Consider the following 25,857-nt stretch of genomic DNA (forward strand, 5'->3'; position numbering starts at 1 on the left):
CTATTCAAGAAGGTTGTTGGTAAATTGGAGAGGTTTCAGAGAGGAGCCATGAAAATTATTATAGGCTTAGTAAACTTTCTTATGGTGCTAGACTCAAGGAGCTTAATCTACTTAGCTTTGCAAAGAGAAGAGTAAGAGGTGACTTTAATACAATATATCAGTATCTACATGGGGAACAAATATTTGAAAATAGGCTGTTCAATCTTGCAGAAAAAGATAAAACATGATCCAGTGGTTGGAAGTTGAATCTTGACATATGTGACGAGGAAATAAAGTGTAAATTTTTAACAGTGTTAGTAATTACCCATTGGTACAATCTTCTGAGAACTGTATTGGATTCTCCATCATTGACAATTTTAAAATCAAGATTGGATGTTTTTCTGAAAGCTGTCCTCTAAAAAATATTTTGAGGAACTTCTATGGCCTGTGTTATACAGGAACATAAGTTAGACTTTCAAAATGGTCCCTGGCTTTGGAATCTGTGAACATTTAAAATTCTCTTGTGATGGAATAGAAGAATAATTGGATGTGATGCAATAATATGTTATTTTCCAGCTAATTCTGATGCCGTTATTTACCATTCTATTTTTAGTCAGTCTGTTTGAATTTCTCTAGGTATGGTAAGCTACATAATCAGTTTGTAATTATGAAAAATAAATGGTGCAGTAATTGTATGTGTCCTTTGCTAACAGAGACCTTTAATACTGAAAGATAGTGGAGAATATGTATATTGTCTCCGGAGAAACAGGAACAACCCTAAGGCTCCCTATAATCCGTATGATCTTCAAGTTGTCTCTGCAAATACGGCTAGACATAATAAAGAATATTGGACTGTTACTGCTTCATTTGTGTCCAAGGTACCTATATAATAATTTCAGAATTTACATTCATAGCAGTATTTGTAACTCTGGATTTCTCAAACTTTTCTGTAGCATGTGTCCACTTTGCCTCCCATTTTTGATCTGACAACATCCTATTGGCAATTACAGTATTTGTGTATGTAAATCACACTTTGTGGCACTAGGAAGTCTCCAATGACTTGGCCACTCATAGAGATTGATGGATTTGCTATTGGCTGCAAGTTAACAGAGCTGGGTCATTTTTCTCAGGCAGAAGAGACTTCTGCTTTTAGATAGTGTTCTGGGGTTTGGTCCATGCTGTTGTGTCAACCCATTGAAGGGCTTCACATTACACTTACATGAAAAAGTAGTATTGAGGCAGTGTTTAGGATGAATTTTTCAAAATTGATCAGCATTTGCCTGTATCTGCTCCCCTTGAAGTGTGTGATAAAGCTCCCATTGATTTCGGTGGAAGCAGAATTAAGCAAACACTGAGCATTTAAAAAAAATCTCACTGAATATATTTTTAGTAGCCTTTTAGTGTGACTTACTGCTGGAAATAAAGAGGGGAGCCCATTGCCGTGTGTTCAGTTAGATATCCGTCCATGTTTGGCTAAACCCTATAAGAAAAAGAACACTTCAATAATTGATGAGTCTATTTCCATAGTGCTGAACTTGTGGGGAAACCTGGGTTGTTCTCCATTAGCTTGAAAGGTTTCCTGTAGCACAAATACTGGAATCTTGTAGTTTGGAAAGATTAAACTGAATGACCTAATAGGTACAACTACATTTTAGTCATAAGTATTTTTAGTAAAAGTCATGCATGAGTCATGGACAATAAACAAAAATTCACACCCCGTGACCTATACATGACTTCTTCTATATTCCATTGATTAAATATTATGTGGGGGCATGGCCCAAGAGGGTGATGGGTGATGGGGTGGTGGCAGGCAGGTGTGTGTGCTCAAGGACCCACTTGGATGCTGGTGATGTAGGTTGGCAGGACTGGCAGGCTCCTTACTTGGCACCAAGTCTCTCTGGAAGCTACAACATTCCCCTTGCTCAGCTCCTAGGTAGAGGTGTGGTCAGGTGCGCTGCACTTTTCCTCCACCCCGAGCACCAGGTCTGCAGCTCCCATTGGCTAGAACTATGGCCAGTGGGAACTGAAGTGTGTCACTGCTTCTGGGGAGCCCCCTGAAGTAAGCACTGCTCAGACCCATCTCACCCTATCCCACCCCAACTTCCTGGCCCCTTTCATACCCAAATTCCTGCTACTACTTGGAGAGAGGTGCATGGTAGCCTAAGACTGCCACAGCAGCAGCCAATGTAACTGGCCCAGAGGAAAGTCAAGGAATCTGTGCCCTCTCTGACAAACTTGCAGGTTTACTAATAGATTAAGCTGTCCCTATATGTGCTCCACTTTAGGTGTATGCATGTCCTTTTTCTTTCAATGAGAGGTTCTTGTCAACAGTATATATCTGTCTGTGCCCTACACATTCTCTTTCTTTGGTACAAGAATATACAGGGTGGTAGATCTGCCATTTGTCCTGACTTGATCCTTGACATCTATGGCTCTTTCACTGGACATAAGAGATATTGCCTCAGATATTCCATCCAGGTTACACCATCTTCCCATTCAACCTTCCTCTTCTGAGGAATTTCTCAATGAAAGGTTCCAGGAAACCAGTGAATCTTGACAGGAATGTCATTAGTGCACTACTCCTTTCCCTTATGCCTTACAGCATTAGTCTTTTTTCACCCCATGTACTCCTTATGGTGGCCATAAGGTGCCCTCATGCAAGAGAACTTACCAAGATCCATAGTCATTGGCACCTCAGGATTCTCTTCCCATGTGAAATTTCTCTAGGGAAGCAGGAGTTAAAACACCTTCATATAACACGTCATCTTCCCCTCCAGCAAGAGGATTATGTCTACTCCTCCGTCCTCTGTGGATGGCTCAAGGCCTTACAAAAATTAAGGAGAAGAATCACAGAAGCCATGTGGATCCCCAGTAGGAAATAATAGCACCCCCGATGGATATTTTGCACATCTCCCCTCTGAGCAAGATTGCCTTGGTTGTTAGTGGTGCTTTACTGCCACCAGCTTGTTTGACATGAGTAACACTGGGGACCATTCCAGCCACATACAGATTTGATTTGAAGTACTATCTATTGGGCATGGATTCAGAGTATCTTTTCTCCCGTACCATCCCTAACTTTTTGGTAGTTGAAGCTCTTAGTGAAAGGAATAAGGTGTTTTTCTTTGAGTGATGTCCCCATGGGTGCTCCACTGTAGGTGCTGGGCTTGCCCCGGTGCCGCAGATTGGAGATTTTTCCAGTGGTAGTCAGCCCAATTGCACATGTGTGGAGCGTCCCACGGCATTCGCGCTCTTTTGTACACCCGTGCAATCTGGATCCTGCCAGTTTCTCTCAACCTCCCTCAGATTGCAGATGGAGTGAACCGCTCTCCCTGAGTTATGTCGTGAGATAATTCTAGTTTCGTTATTTTGTACAGTTGTTCTTTTTCTTCCTCCATATTTAATTCTTAATAGTTCTCAACTTGTTCTAGTTAAAAAAAAGAGAATAATATAGTTATACATATTTCTCCTCAGATTACTACCCTTTTCCCCTTTCCATTGTTAATATACATTCATATCTATTCCCTGTGTGTGTATAGTTCATATCCCTAAAAAAAAAAAGAAGAACCAGATCAACGAACGATTCTAAAATGCCTGGTTCCCCAGGTTTTAAAAAGTGTGAGATGTGTCATGAGACCATGCCAGCCTCAGATGGACATTCCATCTGTTTACTCTCCTTAGGGGAAGCTCATTGTCTCCTTAAGAGTCTGCAAACTTCTCATTCTTCAAAACTAGCCATTCCACTTGATGAAGCTATACTGGAAGTAGCAGATGAGATTTGGCAAACTCTGGCAGCTGCCTTACCTACCAACAAGAGGGTGGATAAAAAGTATTTTGTGCCACCCAATGGGGTCTGAGTTTTTATTCAGTCACCCTCAGCCAAATTCCTTGGTAGTGTTCCTTTGTACAACAAAGAGCAAAAATGCCACATTATAGGAACTACACAGTGGACAAAGATACCAAAAGACTGGATTTATTTGGCAGGAAAGTTTACACATCATCCACACTCCTTCTTAGAATAGCAAATTATTTAGCGCATCTGTCAAACCACAATTTTGACAATTACACTAAATTAACAATGTTAATGGAGACGCCCCCTGCATCCAAGAGACCTACCTTAAAGGTGGTTGTACAAGAGGGATACGCCCCCTGTAGAGCTGGCTTGCAAATAGCAATGGACATCGCAGATACAGCAGCAAGGACAATAGCTACTGTCATAGCGATGAGATGGGCATCTTATCTTCAGTCTGCTGGAGTTCCTAAAGACCTATAAAACAAAGTAGAGAATTTACCCTTTGATAAAGATAAACTATTCGTGGAAAATACAAACACTGTCTTCCACTCCAGCAAAGACTCTAGAACGATACTGCGTACCTTGGGAATATATACCCCACCGTTCAGGAGAAGGCAGTACACCCCCTTCCAGTGAAGATATGACTACAACACAGTAGACATCAGTGGCATCAACCCCAGCGTACCTTCGATCAATCATGCTCACGTCAGAGACCCCAGGCATCGAAATCAAACCAACCGTCCCCAGGGTCAGCCTAATAATAAACAGCAAGTTGACTCCTCTGTCAAGGGCACGCAAACAGTAGCACACACTTGTCCATCCAAGTGTCCCACCCACTTGTTCCATCACTGCCTGTGCCCATTCTACCAACACTGGGCTGCCGTTACTACCGACAAGTGGGTATTGGAAATAATATAACACGGATATATGATCCCTTTCTCTCCCCCCCCCAACTCCTCCAACTCTGTCTCTCTTCAGGGACCCCTCTCATGAAACCTTGCTACCCATCTAAGGCAACCACCTCCTTTCTATAGGTGCAGTTGAGAGTGCGCCGCAAGAGTTCAGAGGGAGAGGATTTTACTCTCATTATTTCCTATGTGACAGAGCAGGTTAAAGGACTTGGTAGAAGGGGAAAGAGGCCACTCTGGCAGAGGGAACAGCAGCAATCCTGGCTAATTAGGGGCAGCTGAGATAGGGTGGCTGCAAATCAATTAAGGGTCAGGTGAAGCTGATTGAAGCTGCCACAGGGCCTCTTTAAAAACCCTCCCTGTGGGGGAGGGAGGGAGAGAGAGGAGCATGGAGAGGAGTAAACAACCCAATGTTAAGTAGATTCAGAGTGGAGGAGCAGACGGAACCACCAGCCTTGCTAAAGGCTACAGGGGGAGGTGAGGAGTCGAGCAGGGAGTGTTGGAGGGCTCCCTTACCCCCATCTCCTGGGGCAAGAAGAGGGCTTCCTGGTCAGCTGTGACTGGCCCAGGGCTTCAGCCCAATACACCCTCCTTTATGCTAAGGGACAGGAAGGCCCAGGGACAAAAACTCTGCAGGTGATGGCTCTGCTGCAGCCTCCAAAGGGTGAGAGAGTGGACAGAACAGTGGTCAGGGTCTCAGGAGGGAGATTTACCCTGCCACACCTTGTACAAAAGAAGACGGGAGGATGGAGACCCATATTGGATCTCAGAAAACTAAACAAATATGTCCGAAAACAAAAATTCGGGATGGTAATCTTAGCGTCCATAATACCTGCCTTGGATCTAGACCACTGATTTGCTGCCTTTGACCTCCAAGATGCATATTTTCATGTCACCATCCATCCTGCACACAGGAGATTTCTCTGATTTACAATTGGCGCAGATCACTTCCAATTCTGAGTCCTACTGCTCCCAGGGTGTTTACAAAAACACTGGCAGTAGTCACTGCTCATTTGCGAAGGAAAGGGGTGATAATATTCCCTTATTTCGACGACTGTCTCATAAAGGGCTGATCATCAGCAGAGGTTTCATGGATGTTGGGCATCACCATACAAACACTTCAAATGCTGGGAATCCTCATCAACGAACAAAAGTCAACATTCCAACCCACTCAAGAGTTGGAATTCATCAGAGCCCACCTCGATGCTGCTACTGCAAAGGTTTATTTGCCCCTTTACAGGTTTCAGGCAATGCATAAGTTAATACTCTTCTTTACGAACCCACAGTTCAGATTATTACATGCCTCAAGTTGATGAGCCATGTGGCAGCCATGACGTATGTGGTTCCTCATGCCAGACTGCATTTCCATACTCTCCAACACTAACTACAAACAGTTTACAACTTTCAGAAACACGATGTACACAGATCAGTGACACGACTGATGCGAGTCAGAACCTCTCTCGAGTGGTGGACCAGAGAAAAGAACATCTTCTCAGAAGTCCCCTTTTACCAGCTGCAACCAGTACACCATATTACTACCGATGCCTCCCTCATCGGCTGGAGGGCACATATGGGTACCACATCCATTCAGGGGCGATGGTCACCCCAGGAGGCATTACTTCATATAAAACTTCTAGAATTAAGGGCAGTTGCCAATGCTTGCAAATATTTTCATGATTGCATGCACAACACTACAGTGAAGATTCTTACACACATTGTAGCAACTTTGTACTAGATAAACCACCAAAGAGGCACATGCTCCCTATCTCTATGCACAGGAGCAACCAGACTGTGGGACTGGTGCATCACCAATGGCACCACTCTTGTGGCATCCTACTTACCTGGCGTCACCAACACTGTGGCGGATTCCCTCAGCAGGAATTTCACACCAGATCATGAGTAGGAACTTCACTGCGCAGTCCTCTGATCCCTATTTCGCTGATGGGGGACATCACTCATAAACCTCTTTGCCACCAACAGCAAATGCTGCCACTACTGCTCCAGAGTAGGATTAGGTCAACGCTCCCTGGGAGATGCATTTCTCCACAACTGGACACTTTTCCACCCACACCCCTCATCTTAAGGATCCTCCAGAAAATCAAGACAGACAGGGCCATGGTAATACTGGTGGTACCGGTGTGGGCACATCAACACTGATTTCCCCTCCTTCCCCGACTGTCGCCTTACCAACCTTACCCACTTCTGTTGCTTCCTGACCTACTCACATAGGACCAAGGCTCCCTCCTTCACCCGCAAATGCACACTTTGCAGTTAACAGCGTGGTACTTAGTTGGCTCAATGAATCCGAAAACCTCTGCTCTGCACAGATCAGGGATGTATTGATTTACAGCAGAAAACAGACTACACGCACTACTTACCTGGCCAAATGGCGTAGATTTGTCTTATGGTATTCGGATTATTGTATGGACCTACAGATGGTTCCTCTCCACAGCATTCTAGAATATGCGATGCACCTGAAACAAGCAGCGCTAACTTTAGCTTCCATTAAAGTACACCTTGCAGCAATTGCCACCTTCTGAAGGCTCATTGACAGTGTGTCAGTGTTCACACATCCTCTTACAAAAGAGATTTATAAAAGATCTCTCAAACTTGAATCCTCTTATCTGACCCCTCCCCCACCATGGAGTTTGGACTTAGTACTGACAACTACGACTGCGTCTCCCTTTGAACCATTAGCTACAATCTCTTTAAAAATGCTAACGATGAAATTGCTTTTTCTCATCGCTATTATATCAGCACGCAGAACCAGTGAGATATTGGCACTAATGACCATGCCTCCCTACATCATTTTCAACAAAGATAATGTTGTCCTCAGACACCACCCAGCCTTCATTCCTAAAGTGCATTCGGACTTCCATATTAATGAGCCGATAGTTTTACCATCCTTTTACCCTAAACCGCACACCTCATCACGCAAAGCAGTGCTCCATACGCTGGATGTCCGGAGGGCCCTTGCATTCTACATAGAACGTATAAAACCATTTAGAAAAACTGACCAGCTTATAATTTCCCTTGCTGAGAGATCTAAGGGTCTCCACACGCAACGTGCTCCTTCCAGAATGACCTACAGCTAACTCTACAAGAGCCATGGCAGCTTCAACAGGGTTTCTCAGAGGAGTCCCCTTCAATGACATTTGCAGAGCAATCACACATCACACATTTGTAAAGCATTATGCAATTTAGCGTAGATGGTTGGCAGACACTTCAGTGGTGACTGCAGTACTTTCAACTGTAGACAAATAGGGGCTCCCACCTTCCTTTATACTTGAGGGTACTGCTACTCAGTCACCTACAGTGGAGCACCCATGGGGACACCACTCGAAGAAGAAAGCGAAGTTACTCACTGTCGTTCTTTGAGATGTGTGTTCCTGTGTGTGCTCCTCTACCCACCCTCCTCCCCGCTTCAGAGTCTCTGCTTATATTTTCCAGATTCCGAGGAAGATTTGAGGAACTGGCAGGAGCTGGATAGCGCACGTGTGCAAAAGAGTGCGAACTCCGCGGGACGCCTCCGCACATGTGCGATCCAGCTGACTACCTCTGGAAAAATCTCTGATCTGTGGCACCAGGGCAAGCCCAGCACCTACAGTGGAGCACCCACAGGGACACACATGTCAAAGAATGACAGTTACTGCACCAAGGTGAGTAACTTCACTTTATTGGTCCAGCTCAGTTCCCTCCAATAGAGAACTTGCATCCAGGTGCCTGAACTCTATCAGCCACAAAAGCTATTCTTCAACAGTTCTATAATTGAGTTTCCAGCTATCATATCATGATGGTGAATGGCAGCTAATTCTCACATTTTATTGATCTGCATCAAGATCAGAAGGAAGTTTTAAACTCCCATTATTGAAGGCCTGATGATTACCCTATAGGCTTTTCTTGATATGGCAGACACAATCCTGTGAGACTGCCTTTCCTGATTCCTGTTTTCCTGGAAACTCATGGTTTTCTCCTATACTAAGATGACTTTGTCCCTATCCTCATTTTCTATCTAAACTTTCAACAGATGTTCATGCCAGTAAGGACATTTATTAGTATGTTTTACCCCAAACCTCATTCTGTGAGAGAGAAATCCAGTCTTCATATTCTGGATGCAAGAAGTGTCTTGCCATCTATATCAAACAAACCATTAGGGCTTCACACAGACTCCATCTCTTTCACAGAGGGAATGAAGGGATGCCTGATATTTCTCCCAAATACTAACAAAATGGGCTTCTGGATACATTTTGGCATGTTATAAAGCTTCTAGAGTGCATTCCTTATCTAGGGTGTCTACCCATTCCACTGGGGTTCAATCCACCTATATAGCCCTATTTAAGAACATTTATAGAGCTGCTACGTGGGGGTCTGTGCACTTGGTTCCTTAGCACTACACTATCATGCATAATTCCAGACCATTCAGGCTTTGGCGAGACTTTTCTCCAATATTTACTGAATTGGCCTCCTTGGCACCTTTCTCTGTAATTGAAGTGTACTGTTCAGGATTCATCTGAAGAAGTTACTCTAACAGGGATATAACTTAAAAAAGGAGACATTATTGATCTCTACAGTAACTAGAGGTCTTTGAGATTATTTTCCTATGTGTTATCCTCTACGTGCCCTTATTCCCCTCTGCTTCAGGGTCCTTGCCTTAGGACTTTGCGATTGAGAAGAAACTCTGGATCATCTTTTCCCTGTTTATCTTTGTAACAGAGCATGAGGCTGTGTATAGTTTGATCCCCAGTACATTCAAATACATAAAATTGGTAGAATTAATTTTTATTTTTATAATTTTGGAAGATAATATTTATTTTAAGCCTTTTTATTTTTATCAATTTAGTCACACAAAATTATGTATTTTGAACTTTTTTCAATTTATATTTAATTAAATTTTCACAGTTGCAGGAAATTGAGATCAAACAATTATTTATTGACAGTAAAAGATGAGATTTAAAAAATTAAAGCTTTAAAACAATTAAAACACAAATTGACAACATCATATGTCAAAGTGTACTGATTAAGAGTTGGATTTTTGGATATTTAAAGTTCTCAAGTAGCTCTGACAACATCAAAGGATTGATTCTGACAACATCAGAGAATTATTCTAGGAGGGGTGGGTGAGATTCTGTGGCCTGCACTGTGCAGGGGGTCAGACTAGATTATCATAATGGTCCCTTCTGATCTTGAAGTCTATGAGTCTATGAGCTTTTGTCTTTCTTTGCCTATTTGTAAGTTTTGATTGTTATTGATGGAAATGTTTTCCCTTGGTTTGTGTGTATATGGTGAAATTGACATGCTTACTGACAACTAAATACCTCCAAGCCTTAAGATAAAGTAGGAGACAAGTTAACTCCTACCCTTCTGTTAGCTATCAGCACTACAGCCATCTCATCATCCACCAGTTGGGAAATGCCTGAAACGTTTGTAAGTTTACGTTCAAGACATTTGGGAATCTACATGCATGAGCCTCTTTCTGCTGCTACAGAAGTTTACTTAAGAGTTAATTGCATTTAATGTTGTGGAGTTACAATGGTATTAAGGTGGTGTAAGTGACTTCAGAGTCACTATATTTTAAATTTGAATTCTGCACAATTTTTTTCTTTTTATTAATTAGTGGAACTGGCTGTTGTCAGTTGGATAGCTGAATATATCTCTAAAAATTCCTACACATTTACTGTTTTTTATTAGCATTTCTGTTAACCTTTTATTCATCAAACAGCCCTATATGTATTTTTCTTATCTTTTCCTAATGGAGAATGATTGGGGAGAACCAGTTTAAATGATTTATTGTTCAAACTGTCAAATATACTAGTTTTCATAGGGTCAATGTGATGCCTCAATCTAAATTCGGAACTCCTCTGTTTGGACTTGTCTAATATAGCTGTTGTTCCTTTCCATGGTAGATATGTCGTTTGTCTAATGTAGTCATTTTGTTCATTTTATATCAGATTAAGATATATGTAGCAATATCTTTGCAATGGTAGAATTGGTAATTATTTCATTATTATTCAACTGTCCTTTGTGATTAAATTATTTTTCTACAGAATTATACAAAAGCTACTATAGGTAGATGGATTTTCACTTCAAATCTGCCTTTGATTCTTGCTGTTGAAACATTAATTAATCTCTTTTCCAAAGGTAAAGTTGGTGAAGTAAACCAATAATTAACCTGGAATGACAATGTGGATCTCTTTTAACTCTAACTGTCCTATGGTTCTAAAGCTTTGTTAGAATAAAAAAGGAACCAAGAACATTTACAGGTAAAAGTGCTAATAATCATCTATTCCAAAGCCTAATTTGGTATATCTTTAAGACACAATATTTCATCTGCTGAAGATGATGAAGGCCAGCCCAACTGAATACTTTGAGCCCTGTTGTCCCTGTGGGTTGGAAAACAACATATGCTTCCATCTTAATTCTAAACTCCCTCAATTTTCGTTGCTAGAAATATAACATATACTCATACTTCTTCGAGGAGTGTCCCTGTGGGTGCTTCACCTTAGGTATCTGGGGTGCTGCTGTGCCTCTATTTGGAAAATTTAGATAGCAGTGCCCTCAGTAGACTGCGTATGCGGGGCAGCCGACACACTCTAGTGCTATTACTCTGCATGCACAGCCAATCATTCCTCCAGTTTCTTCTCTGCCACCACTGACTTCTGTTGGAACTGATAGCTGCCCTCCTGATATTTTTCTTCAAACTTCTTATATTAGACTTAGATAGTGTTGCTAGTAGTAGTTATAGTTAGTTATAGATTAGTGCTATAGAGGGTTTTACTTAATTAGTTTAAAAATTCTTTTTCTTATGTTGGGGTATGTAAAAATGAATAGAGGTCTGGGATGACTATACATCAGTGGGTAAGAGGTCTATCCAGAATAGGCATTGCCATTGCCCTTTAAAAATGTTTTTCTCCTTTGTCCTGGCAGCCTTGGAAGATGGTTGCACTCAACAGTGTCTTGTTTTGTCTTTGCACATGTCTGTAAAAATATTTTCAGGATCAAAGTGCTTTCCTTCTCCCTATAAGTTGCTGATAAAGACAGTATGTAATGCTGATTCAACTAAAAACCAGTAAACAACAAACAAGCGGGTATAATTGTATTAATCACCTACTTATTAATATTCATTGTGTAGGAGTTAACATTACTAAATAAGGTTTTAGAGAAAGTAGTGACAGATGAGTGAATTAACATACTAAAATAGATAAAAGGGTTTAATTGTTGCCAGTTTGTTGCCACTTGGATGTTGGGTTGAATGTCTGAGGTAAACGTGCTTGGGAAATAAAGCAATTCTGTTTACCTCATCCACTCCTTGGTCACCTGTTCCTTCTATAACAACTTAGTTCTTTGGACCTTTTTCCATTTGGCCTTTTTTTCTTCCCTTTTATGCCTGGTTCCCCAGGTTTCAAATGGTGCCTGTCCTGCAGGCTTTCCATTCTAGTCTCTATTGGCCACTTGCAGTACATCTGGTTCCTGGGTCAGGCACACTCCACAAGTCAGTGTGAGCACTGCTAGCAGCTCATGGCATGCACCATAAAAGCCAGGGAGCTCCAACTGAAGTTGCTTCTGCTGTAAAATACTGTGCAACTAGCCTTGGATCCTGAGCGCTCCACACCACTCAGGCAGCCATCCCCAACAGTGATGTTGGAAAAGACAACTCCCTCAGGGTGAAGCACTAGGGACTCTGCTTTGGATGATCAAGCCAAGAAGAGAGCCCACTCCTTGTCCAGAGGTGACTTCCCCTCAAAAAGGTGGGCATCACTTCAGAAAATGCCCTCGGCAGTGGTGGCACTGGAATGGGAGGAACTGAGACCATCAGGTTCTGAGATGTCCCAAGAGGCTAAGAACTCTGCAAGTTCCAGCTGTAAACTGGCACTGCCAATGAATCCAGCCCTGATGAATCCAGCCAAGTCAATTTGGCAAACCCTGGCCACCATTCCCCCAGTTTGTAAAAGGTTTGACAGAAAATATTATGTCTATAAGGTTGGATCCACAAGGAGCTGATTTTCTGTTTTCTCACTCTCCTCAAATTCCCTAGTGATTTAGGTGGTGAACCAAAGGGGAAACCAAAGTTCAGCTGGTACCACTCCCTCTGACAGGGACTGTAAGTGCTTAGACCTCTATGGCAGAAAAGCATATCATCCACATTATAGTTCTGGATCACCCATTACACTGCCTTCCAATCAAAATATACACACAACATATTCGAACAGATGCCACAATGTATTGACAGTTTTCCAGACAACAAGAGAGAGTAATTTAGGGCCAACATAAAAGAGGGTGCCCTTATCTCATGCACCTCACTACCAGCTGCCCTGGACTCTCCTGATATGGCAGCCCAGTCAGTTTTCACAGTGGTGGTTATGAGATGGCATCCTGGCTCCATTTGTCTGGGCTCCCACAGGAAGTGCAATCAACAGTGGAGGGACCTGCCTTTTGAGGGCTTGAAGTTGTTCACAACATCCACAGATGCATCGCTGTACACTCTCAAGGACTTCCATTCAACATTAAAACACTCGACATTCAAGTTACTATATCCAGAAGAAAGGGTGAATATTTTAAACAAAGATACAAGATGACACTGTTTAACCAACTGCAAAGGCAGTATGAGGCTAGGCGCAGACAGAGCACAGACCAGCATTCAACATCCCAGCCTTCAATATCTGGGCAAATGTTTTGAAGGTCTGATCAAAGGTATGATAGCCCTGACATCTCTAAGGCACTTGGATGACATGGCAACATTCGACAATCACTTGGCACTCTTCTATCTGGTCTGGAAGTCCATCACCACAGACATCGCTGCCATAGAGAAAGGAGATTGGTTATTAATCCTTGACCTGCAAGATACATATTTTCACATGTCAGTACATCCAGCGCACAGAACATACCTTTGGTTTGCCTATTCACAGCACCATGGGAGTTTTCCAAAGTCCTTGCTGTGGTGGCAGCATACCTCAACAGGTTGGGAGCCACCATCTTCTGACTCAGAACCACGGTCAGATACAATATCCCTGTGTTCAGACACTGCGCTTACAGGCATGGTATCTGACTAGCTCACCTTAGTAGAAGCAGCCTGTTCAGCACCTGGGCTGGACATTCTCCTGAACTGTCTCAGACCAACTACTAGAGCCTATATAAATGGCACATATTTTCCATGTGGTGTCATGAAAAATAAGTAGTGCTCATATCTGTTTCGCTTCCTTTCGTACTGAAATACCTGCTATCTCTGAAGATTTCAGGGCTATTCTTTAGTTCTTTGAAAGTTCGCCTAGCAGCAATAACTGCATTTCACTTCCCAATACGAGAGAAGTTGGTGCTCACTCATCCTATCACTAAAGGGCATCGAAAATACTTATCCGCCCATGAAGACCCCAGTCCCACCCTGGGATTTCAGCTTAGTACTTTGGGTGCTAAAGTCCTTTGAACCTCTCCATGCTGCCTCTCTCTGTGAAGATGGCCTTCCTAATTATGATCACCTCTGTGAGGCAAGTAAGGGAGTTGGGAGTTCTTATGGTGGGCCCACCCTTTACCTTATTTCACAAGGACAAAGTCATTCTCCGTCCACACTCCAAATTACTTTCTAATCTCCCCACTCCATTCCATTGAAATGAACCAATCTACCTACCTGTTTTTTTCCATGCGAAATCCCATGCAGATAACATGGAGGCAGTTTTGCACATGCTAGATATCCGCAGAGCGGTCACATTTTACTTGGGAAGAACTAGACAGATATGTAAATCACCAAACTTATGCCCCTGTACTTTTCAGTGGTTGATATAAATGACAGTTTCCAAACAGAAGCTGTCCAAGTAGATCTTGGGCTATATAAAACTGGCTTATTGTACCTTTGGACAGGACCCTCTGTTACAGCTGTGTGCCCATTCCACAAAAGCAGTGGTGACCTCTACAGCACATCTAAACAACATACCTTTGATGGACATATGTAGAGTGGCCACCTGGTCCTCCACAAATACGTTTACCAAGCACTATGCACTTGGAACTTAACTTGTCGTATGGCACACACTTTGGCCAGATGGTTCTATTTGCGATGCATAAGGACGACCAACTGAAGCTCCCTCTTCCAAGCATGAGTGCTGCTTTCATAGTCACCTAAGGTGGAGCACCCACAGGGACACTCCTTGAAGAAGAATACAGAATTACTCACCTTGTGCAGTAAGTGAGGTTCTTCAAGATGTTTGTTCCTGTGAGTGCTCCCCACCTACCCTTTCTCCCTTCTGCTTCGGAACCATTTACTTTTGGGGCAGAGAAGGAACTGAAGGGATGGTTGGCTGTGCATGTGGAGTAGCCGCACAGGCACGTGTTGGCTGCCCCATCTGTGCAGCCTACCAAGGGCATTGTTACTTAAATTCTCCAACTAGAGGTGCAGTGGCACCCCTAACATATAAGATAGAGCACCCACAGGGACAACCATCTCAAAGAACCTCTGTTACTGCACAAGGTGAGTAACTCTCTTGCACGTGGGTGGGACAAGCAACCCCAAACTGTCCTTTAGTTCCTTCTAATGACCTGTGACTATCTGATGGAACTTTCAATGTTCATGCTTTCTTGCTCACTCTGAAATTTACCCATTGTTTTGCAAATAGGTACTAATAATTAACTAACCACTAGTTTAGTCTTTTGACTTCTAGAAGAAATTTGGTTTGTGTTTATCTGACTGTTTTCCCAGTATCTAGATTAGTCATATTTATTAAATACAAATTCATAGGCTTTAAAAATTACCCTTTGTGCAAGGTTGTAATGCCTGTTTATGATGGACATACCAAATGATTACTGTAGCTGGGAGAGGTATACATAATGGAGAGATGTGCCATCTGTTAACCACTTCCTCAGGGAAGCCAAGGACCTAAGGCAGTGTTTCTCAAAGTGGTTTGCAAAACCACTTTGAGAAACATGTTAACTGGCTACTCCAGGGCGTTTACTTACAAGTGCCACGGCCATGGAGCCTAGTGGCTCTCATTGGCTCTGGTTTGCCACCATTGGCTCTGGTTTGCCACTTTCCATGGCTCCTCTTGGCTGCAAATGGTGAATCAGAGCCAGTGAGAGCTACAAAGCTCTATGGCCATGGCACCAGTAAGTAAATGCACCAGAATGGCCAGTAAACAGGTTTCTCAAGGTGGTTTGCAGATCACTTTGAGAAACACTGACCTAAGGCATTTCCCCTGAAAATACTTCTGATGGGGAGATCAATGCATGCCTCTTTAGATCCCAGGATGCCTGTGGCAGAAACTCTTGAACACTCCTCTTTCAAAAATCTTTCTGCCAGCTTCTCTAATTTTGCAGTTGATCTAGCGTCTTCTAAAAATCCATTCTTTTTGTCTGGTAAAATCTCAAAGAACTGATGGAGGAAAGTAATAGAAATGTAGCCGTGTTAGTCTGGTGTAGCTGAAGTCTTGTTAGTCTTTAAGGTGCTACATAGTCCTGCATTTTACTGATGGAGGAAAGAGCATCATGTCTACAAAATGAAGAAATCTAGGTCTCCTTCACCAGGCCCTTTCTGGAGGAGCCACACATCCTCTTGAGCCTTAGTTGAAAAAAGAAGCACAAGGCTTGAAAGGAATCACTCTGGCACCAGCAGGAACCATCACTGTGTTACTAGACAGTCTACCTTGGCATTACAAATATCTCTTGGTTTCAGCCCATTGGCCACAGTTCTTGGTACAGATATCCTTAGTATCGGTTGCTCTGGTACCAGTGTCATCCTCTTGAACACTGCAAAGTCCTATCTGGTGTCAAAAGACCTCCTTGTTTTCTTAGTACTGGATTAACCACTATTGTCCTGTCATCATGAAATTGGTGGGAAGACCCTTTGAAAATCTGCAAGGGAGTATCCTTCTTTCCAATATTACCACCAATACACTAGGCCAGTATATAGTAGAAATTAAACCAAATAAGGACTGAAAAATTGAATGCTTGTGAAAATAGGTAATGGTATAAATAAAGAATCTTTGGGGTTCTTCTGGAAAATAGACTGTGACCTTATTTCATTTGCAGTGAATAACTGTGCACCTGTCCACTGGCCATAATCTTAATCCTTCCCAATCAGATTTCAGTCAGGGATATAGAATGGAAATTATGCTGATGGATGAACTTCACGGACACAGAACAGTTATCTGATCTCTTGAGTTTGACTCAGAGATTAATAGGATGTTGCTATCTCATCTGAAAAGTAGGGTAGAAGTCAAAGGAAACATTTTAAATAGCTGGAATCTTTTTTGTTTGCAACTTCACACGAACGGTGGTTGTGAATAACTGTCTATCTCCTATCAGAATCCTCACCTGTGGAGTGTACTGCTAGGTTCACTTATTTTGCCTCTCTTATTCAATAGTTACACACAGCCACTGGAAGAAATTGATACTGCATGTGCTCAGTTACTAACGAATTTGCAGATAACAGCTCTGTTTATCCTTCACATAGACCCTGGTTTAGACAACCATCCATATATAGGGATGGTATTAAAACTCACTGAAGTAAATTGGGCTTAAGATTTTTTTTTCCTATATAGAGAGAGTCTTAAGAACATAAACATAAGTAACTTCTTGTATTGTGGCCATCACAGGCTGGAGGGAGGTCAAGCTGCCTCACTACTCTGAGAACAGACCAGGCAGTAGTCCAATAAAGCCCTGCTTCAGGGCTGGCCTATACTCAGGTCACATGGTACTCCATCTGCCCTGACCCTAGCCCAGTAGAGTGTCCTGGGGTTCAGGCCAATGCTCTGGCCAAGCAGCAGTCAATTTGCCCTGGTCCTAGCTCAGAGCAGATAATGAAGAGTCTTGGGGCTCAGTCTAATGCTCTGGCCGAGTGGCATTTCACAGGCTCAGCTCTTGTGGTGGGTAGGCAACAAACAGTTTGAGACTCAGGACTGTCTGCAGGCAGAACAGCAGTTCAAAGGCTTGGCCCTTATTCAGGGCAAGGCAACAAACATTCTTCTTCGAGTAGTGTCCCCGTGGGTGCTCCACTGTAGGTGAAGGGTTGCCCTGAGCCGCAGATCAGAGTTTTGTATAGCAGTTTCCCCTGTTGAGCCACGCATGCCCAGGAGGCGTCTTGAGCCCTTCCCGCCTCCTGAGGAGCGTGACTTAACCCCCTCCCTTTCAGTTCCTCTTTAACCGCCCTCGTCAGCGTACGGAGCAGCCAGGAGCTCCCTGTCAGACTATCTGACTACTTTCCCCTTAGTTATTTAGGCATAGTTAGCTTCCCCTGTTTTATCCTAGTTACTCTTTCCTTGTTTCTTTATTAAAAAAAAAAAAAAACTAGAAATAGAAAAAATAGACTTAATTAAATCCCCCCCTCAGGGGGCTTGAACTTACCTCAGACCGGGACTCCGGTGAACCGGCTTTCTCCCACCTGTCAAAACAAGAAACACATAAAGACTTAAAAAAAAAAAGAAGAAGAAGAAGCAAAACCACATAAACTATAACAATATAGAAGATAAATATAATAATTTCAAGAGGGAGAGAGCCCACAATGTCCGGCTCCTCACTCAAACTGCATACGGTGTTTGGGAAGACCCACTCTCCCCACAACTGTACCCACTGCAATTCCCTGACGGAAAGAGCCAGAAAAGACCGTGAGCTCCGCTTCAGGATGATTTGATTTGAAAAAGCTTTACAGCCTGCGGGAGAACAATCTGCACCGCGGCAAGAGCCTCTGCCACCTTCCAGAAATGCCCCGAGAACGAGACCCTCTCCATCCCACTCTCTTCCAGCCTCTTCCTCTCCCAAACACAGAGGAAAGGCACACCAGCCTGGGAAGTCCCCTGCCACTAAGGCTTCGGCGCGATCCTCCCACTCTGCGCCGGTATCGGGGTGCTCAACAGCTGAGTGGCCCCGGGAGCGCTCTAAGCAGCCGGCACGGCATGAAAAGCCGGTGCTGCTTCAAACCACGGTGCCGCTTCAGAGCGTGGCACTGCTTCCAGCCCCGGTGCCACTTCAAGCCTCTGCAGCACCTAAAGCTACACCACGGCTTAAAGCTGCGGTGCCTCTTAAAGTCACGGCACCACAGCAAAAGGATGGGCAGCCTCCGAAGCCACTGACACCAACTGATGCTCCGCTGGTCCTCCCACAGCCAGACAAGCAGCCAGATGAGGCTCCTAGGGATCAGCCCCAACAAGAGACTGATCCATACAGCAGGCATCATTATCTGTGCCTGCCCTCTACTTCTTACTCTCCTGAGGGGTCTCCATCAAGGCAATCCCCTCCCAGGTTGATATCACCGTTGTCTCTTCACAACGCTCCCCTTCCTGATGATGACCACCACACGGTCTATTCCTCGCGACATCCATCACCTGGGAAGGCTCGCTTCCACCATTATAGGGCTCTGCCACAACATGGCCCATGGCACCCATACTGGCCTTACCCACCTCCACCGTATCCACCGCAATGGGGACCGTGGGAACAATGGGAGCCATATGGACACTGCTCCCCACCTCGTTCCACTGCATCCCGGAGAAGTTTGCCTCGGCCACAACCCCTACCTCCAGGAAGTTTTTCGGAGGACGAGGTGGGACCAATCTCAGACAATGACTCAGATACTCAGTCAGTAAACGTCACACACTCTGATGCCCTTGATGCACAACCAGAGGACGCCGTAGTACCATCAGACACTGGAACGATTGACGATCTAAAACAGTTTCAAGAACTATTTTAGGGTATGTCTACACTACCCCGCTAGTGCGAACTAGCGGGGTAATGTATGCATACCGAACGTGCAAATGAAGCCCTGGATTTGAATTTCCCGGGCTTTATTTGCATAAGCCGGCCGGCACCATTTTTAAATGCCGGCTTGTTCGAACCCCGTGCCGCGCGGCTACACGCGGCACGGGGTTCGAACAAGCCGGCATTTAAAAATGGTGCCGGCCGGCTTATGCAAATAAAGCCCGGGAAATTCAAATCCAGGGCTTCATTTGCACGTTCGGTATGCATACATTACCCCGCTAGTTCGCACTAGCGGGGTAGTGTAGACATACCCCAAGAGAGTAGTGACAAGCCAGAATGTCTCCCTGCAAGAGGTGCAGAAGAAACAATACCAATTGTTAAAGAATCTACATCCGACACTACAGGGCAAGATTGCCCTACCCATAGAGGAGGCAATCAGGAGACCTCAGAAGATCTGTGGAAGACGCCTGCATCCATCCAACCAACTAACAGGAAAATTGACAGAAAGTACTTTGTCCCCTCAAAAGACAACGATTTTCTCTTCACTCACCCACAACCTAACTCACTAGTCGTGGACTCAGCACAACAACGTATAGGACGGGCAATGCAGATAAGGACCACAAAAAGTTGGACTCCTTTGGCAAGAAAGTATACTCCTCTTCAACCCTACAACTCAGAATATCAAATTACTCTGTTCTCTTAGCAAATCACAACTTTGACAACTACTCAAAACTGGGAGAACTAATGGCGCATCTCCCCGACTCCAAAAGACCCATCTTAAAATCAATAGTTCATGAGGTCCATATGATCGCCCGCACCGCTCTCCAAATGGCAATGGATGTAGCTGACACTGCAGCCCGAGTTACAGCTACAGCGGTGGTGATGCATAGAGCTTCTTGGCTCCAGTTTTCTGGAGTTCCCCGCGAACTCCAGCCCAAAGTGGAGGACTTGCCATTTGACAAACAAAAGCTATTTGCAGCCACTACGGACGAAATGCTCCACAACAGCAAAAATTCTAAGTCCACACTTCGCACGCTAGGTATGTGCACGCCACCCTATAAACCTAGGCGATACACCCCATATAATTCATATAATCAATATCGGTATGGACAATACAATTGACCACAGAGGCCTTATGAAGACAACAGACCAAGACAGCGAGGTCCCAGAAGGCGACCCAACCAAGCTCGCCTGCTAGCTAACCAACCATCGAAGCAGCAAATTTGAACATTTGGTCGAGGGTCTGCAAGACCTCCCGTTCGATCTCGCACCTTAACATGGCCATCTATTCAACCACCGTTTGCACACTTTCCTCCCACAATGGGAATCCATAACATCGGACCGCTGGGTCCTAGAGATAATTCGAGTGGGCTATACCATCCCTTTTATTTCTATCCCCCCTACCCTTCTCCCTACCCCGTCCCTTTTCAAGGACCACTCTCACGAAACCCTTCTAAAACAAGAAGTCAATTGGCTCCTTGTCATTGGGGCTATAGAAAGGGTACCCCGAGAGTTCCACGGGAGAGGGTTTTACTCGAACTATTTCCTGACCGAGAAAAGAACAAGGGGTTGGAGACCTATATTGGATCTCCACAAACTGAACAAATTTCTCAAGAGACAACGTTTCAAGATGGTCACTCTTTCCGCTATCATTCCTGCGCTAGATCAAGGGGACTGGTTCGCAGCCCTCGACCTCCAAGATGCCTATTTCCATGTAACCATCCACCCCTCCCACAGACGCTACCTACGCTTCACGTTGGGAGTGGACCATTTCCAGTACAAGGTTCTTCCCTTCAGTCTCTCATCAGCTCCGAGGGTATTTTCGAAGGTACTGGCGGTCGTAACTGCGTATCTCAGATGGCAGAATGTCATCATATTTCCCTATCTAGATGACTGCCTTCTAAAGGGATCCTCATACGCCAAAACCACCTCTATGATACATACGACCACGGCCCTCCTCAGTCGTCTAGGCCTTCTAATCAACCAAGACAAATCAATTCTGCACCCGGTTCAAGATACAGAGTTCATTGGCGCACTCCTGGACTCAGTTACAGCCCAGGCATACCTACCTCAGCAACGCTTTGCAACCATGCAAGAAATTATAAACGGGATGCTCACAGTTCCTACCACCACAGTACTTACATGCCTCCGACTAATGGGACACATGGCTTCCACTACCTACGTAGTCCACCATGCTCGTCTGCACTTTCGATGTTTTCAGCTCTGGATTGCAACCATTTATATCCCGTCACGACACCCTTGAAACAAAACGGTTACGATCCCACCAGACGTGATCGCATCCTTATAATGGTGGACAGTGCCAAACAATCTTCTGGCGGGGGTTCCGTTCCAACAAATAGAACCACTATTCAAATCACCACAGATGCTTCCCTGCTCGGCTGGGGGGCACATATGGACGGTCACAAAGTTCAAGCAGGTGGTCCCCAAACGAGACACTCTTACATATCAATCTCCTCGAATTGAGGGCAGTAAGAAATGCCTGTGCACACTTTGCCTCCGACATCGCCAATCACACAGTCCGCATCCTAACGGACAACATCTGCGCGATGTTCTACATAAACAGACAGGGTGGAGCCCACTCCCGCTCTTTATGTGCAGAGGCTATTCGCCTGTGGAACGCATGCATCCACAACCAAGTCACTCTTATAGCATCCTACCTGCCCGGAGTGAACAATACCAAAGCGGACTCCCTCAGCCGAAACTTCACCGCAGACCATGAATTGGAGTTACATACGGAGGAGGCTAACTCAATTTTCCACCTGTGGGGATGGCCATTGATAGACCTCTTTGCTTCTACCCAGAACACCAAATGTCCCCAATTCTGCTCACGTGTGGGACTTGGCAAACACTCTCTGGGGGATGCCTTCCTAACCAAATGGACAACCCCCCTACACTATGCCTTTCCTCCCATACCGCTCATCCCAAGAGTTCTGCGCAAGATCCTGAGAGACAAAGCCCTAGTCATCCTGATTGCGCCATCATGGTCTCGCCAAACCTGGTACCCATACCTTCATAGGCTAGCGGTCCAGCCTCCCCACCCACTACCATACCGGATAGACCTACTATCTCAGGATGACGGCAGGATACTGCATCCACAACTCAATATCCTGCATCTTCACGCATGGCTTCTCTCTGGTTCTCGGAGGTAGAAGAGCACTGTTCCCAGCGAGTAAAAGACGTCCTCCTCCATAGCAGGAGACAGTCTACTCGGAAAAGTTACCAACAGAAATGGACACGTTTCTGTCACGGGTGTCAGCGAGCCAAAGTGAAGCCCCATGCCTCACCACTAAATACCATCCTAGACTACATTCTGGACCTTAAAGCATCAGGACTGTCAATCTCTTCTCTAAGAATACCTCTCTGCAATAGCAGCATTTCATACCTCAATAGACGGCTTCTCCATTTTTAACCATCCTATTACGAAGAGATTCCTCAAGGGACTCCAGAATGTGTACCCACCACATAAGGCCCCACCCCCTTTGTGGGACCTAAATCTTGTTTTGAACTGCTCACCAGACCTCCCTTTCAGCCACTGGCAACAGTACCACTTCCCTTCCTTTTTATGAAAGTCTGTTTCCTCTTAGCCATTACCTCCGTCAGGAGGGTGAGTGAACTCGGAGCATTAATGTCAGAACCTCCTTACACAGTTTTCACAAAGGATAGGGTCATACTGAGACCCCACCCCACGTTTTTGCCAAAGGTCTGTACAGAATTCCATCTCAACGAACCGATCGGATTACCTACCTTTTTCCCAAAACCGCATTCTTCGCAGACAGACGCCAGCCTGCACACTCTGGACATCCGGAGGGCTCTGGCCTTCTTCCTAGAAAGAACAAAACCATTTTGTAAATCTGAAAGACTTTTTATCTCCATTGCTGAATGTTCCAAAGGGACACTAATATCATCTCAACGAATCTCAAAGTGGATATTGACATGTATAATCAAATGCCACTCTCTGGGCAATAGACCGCTACAACGCCCACCACGAGCGCATTCTACTCGAGCCACGGCTGCTTCTACAGCCTTTCTGGGCAATGTCCCCTTAAGAGACATTTACCGGGCAGCAACATGGTCTTCAGACCATACTTTTGCTAAACACTACGCTATCCTTCCACAACTCAAGAGTGATTCAGCAGTTGCCACAGCAGTACTCTCTACCACTGCTAAACAATGACTCCGGCTCCCTCCAGCCTTACATTGAATACTGGTTTGTAGTCACCTACAGTGGCGCACCCACGGGGACACTACTCAAAGAAGAAAAGGGATTTACTCACCTCGTGACAAGTGTTCTTCGAGATGTGTGTCCCCATGGGTGCTCCACGACCCTCCCTACCTCCCCTCTGCCCGGAGTCAAAATTCTCGGGCGGAGACGAGGAACTGAAAGGGACGGGGTTGAGTCACGCTCCTCAGGAGGTGGGAAGGGCTCGAGACGCCTCCTGGGCATGCGTGGCTCAACAGGGGAAACTGCTATACAAAGCTCTGATCTGCGGCTCAGGGCAACCCTTCACCTACAGTGGAGCACCCACGGGGGGACACATCTCGAAGAACACTCGTTACTGCATGAGGTGAGTAACACCCTTTTACAAATAAACAGGTTAGGACCTCAGGCCTGTTTTCAGGCTGAGCAGAAGTTTATATGCCTAAGACCTTGTTTACTGCAGGGCAGTAAACAGTTTAAAGGCTCAGACCTGCTTTCAGGCTGAGCAGAGGTCAGTTCTTCTTGCTTTGATGGAGAGCTGACAAGCGTAGGGGTTTTGCCTGGAACAGGGAAAACTTGCCACCCAAGATGTGGAGTGCTGGGGGAGGTGCAGGCCCACCCGTTGTGGCCCAGCCCAGGGCCCTGGGTTAGTGGGGATATTTCCCATGACAAACTGCCCAATTTGCTTCCATCTCCTCAGCTGGTAACGAGTCAGTTACCTGTGGGCTGCTTTCCAGTTCTCTCTATGGGCCTACTTGACTTAGTCCGTGCATCTCTGGGTCCACTGGGAACAATGGTGCTGGCAGTATCCATTAGCTCAGGGTCGGGGTCAAGTAATGGCCCTGGTGGCCCAGGCCAGTTCTTCTGTCTACAGTGGTATGGCTAAGCCTTCCCCCTTGGGAGCTTAGGCAGAGTGTTTGGCTTCCTCTGTGGCTGGGGCCCAATTGAGCTCTTAGCTCCAGCCTTTATACTTCCAGTCCTGCCCTCCTGGGGGTGGGGCCGCGTTAGTCTGGCCCACCCACCAGCAGGTCTTAGTTCTGCTCTAATGTTCCCTCTAAGTTTTTCCATCCATGTGCAGAATACATTTTGTTATGTGCACCAAGGCATGTGCAGATATGCACCATCAATAGAAACACATGCTGCTGGCTGTGGTCAACTGTGGGCGCTCTTCCAATCAGATGTGTGGCATTTGAATCTCTCCTGGGTGGCCGCCCAAGCAGTAGCCTCCCCAGGAATTGAAATTAGGGGTGTGTGTTTGAATTTACAGGGGGGTGTATCAGGGCCATTGAGGGGTGAGACCGTGAGGGTTAAGGTGGGCTGTATGGCATCATAGTTCACAAAACTGGGGGGGGGGGTGTTGGGGAAATTCAAGGGGGTATACACCCCCATGGGTGGTGTAGGGAAATCTCTGTGCCCAAGTGAACATAGTTTTTAGCAGGGCTCACCAAGCCGCAGCAAGCCCCGCTCGCCAGCCACGCTGTCTGATGATCTGCGCATGTGCAGATCGTTCTGCGCATGCACAGATCGCCTGAACCCAGCTCTTCTGGGTTGTAATCTACTTGCCACAAGCAAGTAGATTACATAGATTGTCGAGCTCTGGTTTTTAGGGAGTCCTTCCTCTTCTGAGTCAGAGGGAGGCCAAGCTGCCTCACTACAATGCACATAATAGTCACACAGATATCCCCAGGTTTGAATAAGTTAAACAAAGGTAAAGTGAAGATTATGAATTATGATATATTGTCAGGCATTCCCAGTTGACATCACCACTAGTTAGCGTGTATCCCCAAATAATCTGAATTCTAGATGTCTTTATGAACTCCTCATGCTGAAGTCAATACCAGCATTTTGAGACAGTTCTGCAATTCAGCACCTAGGAGACTATATCAAACAAGTGTGAGTACACAGAGGTAACTAGCAAAGAGCAACAATTATTAAGTAACGTATTTCTTAGAAGAGGTGCTACTGAAATAATGATTACATCAGTTTTCTGAGTTCCTACAGTTAATTTATAACCCTAGATAGGTTACCTGAAATTGTTACTTCAACCATGCATTACTTTTACATGTTGAACTTAGTCTGCTCTCATGTTGTTCATTCATCTAATTTGGTTAAATCCTTTTGAAGTTCCTCACAGTCTATGGATTTGACTAACCTAAGTAACACTATTATCTGCAATAACACTATTATTTTTGCTATGCCACTGTTTGCCCCGTTTCCAGATAATTGGTATAGGTATTAAGCAGCACCAGAACTCATATACAACCTTTTATTCAGGGACATTATACAGGACCTTT

General features: G+C 44.8%; 1 protein-coding gene across 4 annotated transcripts in view; it reads left to right on the forward strand.

Annotated features, from left to right (window-relative positions):
* Positions 1-25,857, forward strand: part of DNAH14 (dynein axonemal heavy chain 14) — a 599,282-nt gene that overhangs the window by 72,248 nt on the left and 501,177 nt on the right. For all 4 annotated transcript variants that reach the window (XM_075925276.1, XM_075925277.1, XM_075925279.1 and 1 more), the window contains one exon: positions 693-857. In XM_075925276.1, the coding sequence (XP_075781391.1) occupies positions 693-857 (165 nt within the window). The remainder of the gene's footprint in view (positions 1-692; positions 858-25,857) is intronic.

The sequence above is a fragment of the Pelodiscus sinensis genome, chromosome 3 (assembly GCF_049634645.1).
Source record: "Pelodiscus sinensis isolate JC-2024 chromosome 3, ASM4963464v1, whole genome shotgun sequence".
NCBI classification, from domain to species: domain Eukaryota; kingdom Metazoa; phylum Chordata; order Testudines; family Trionychidae; genus Pelodiscus; species Pelodiscus sinensis.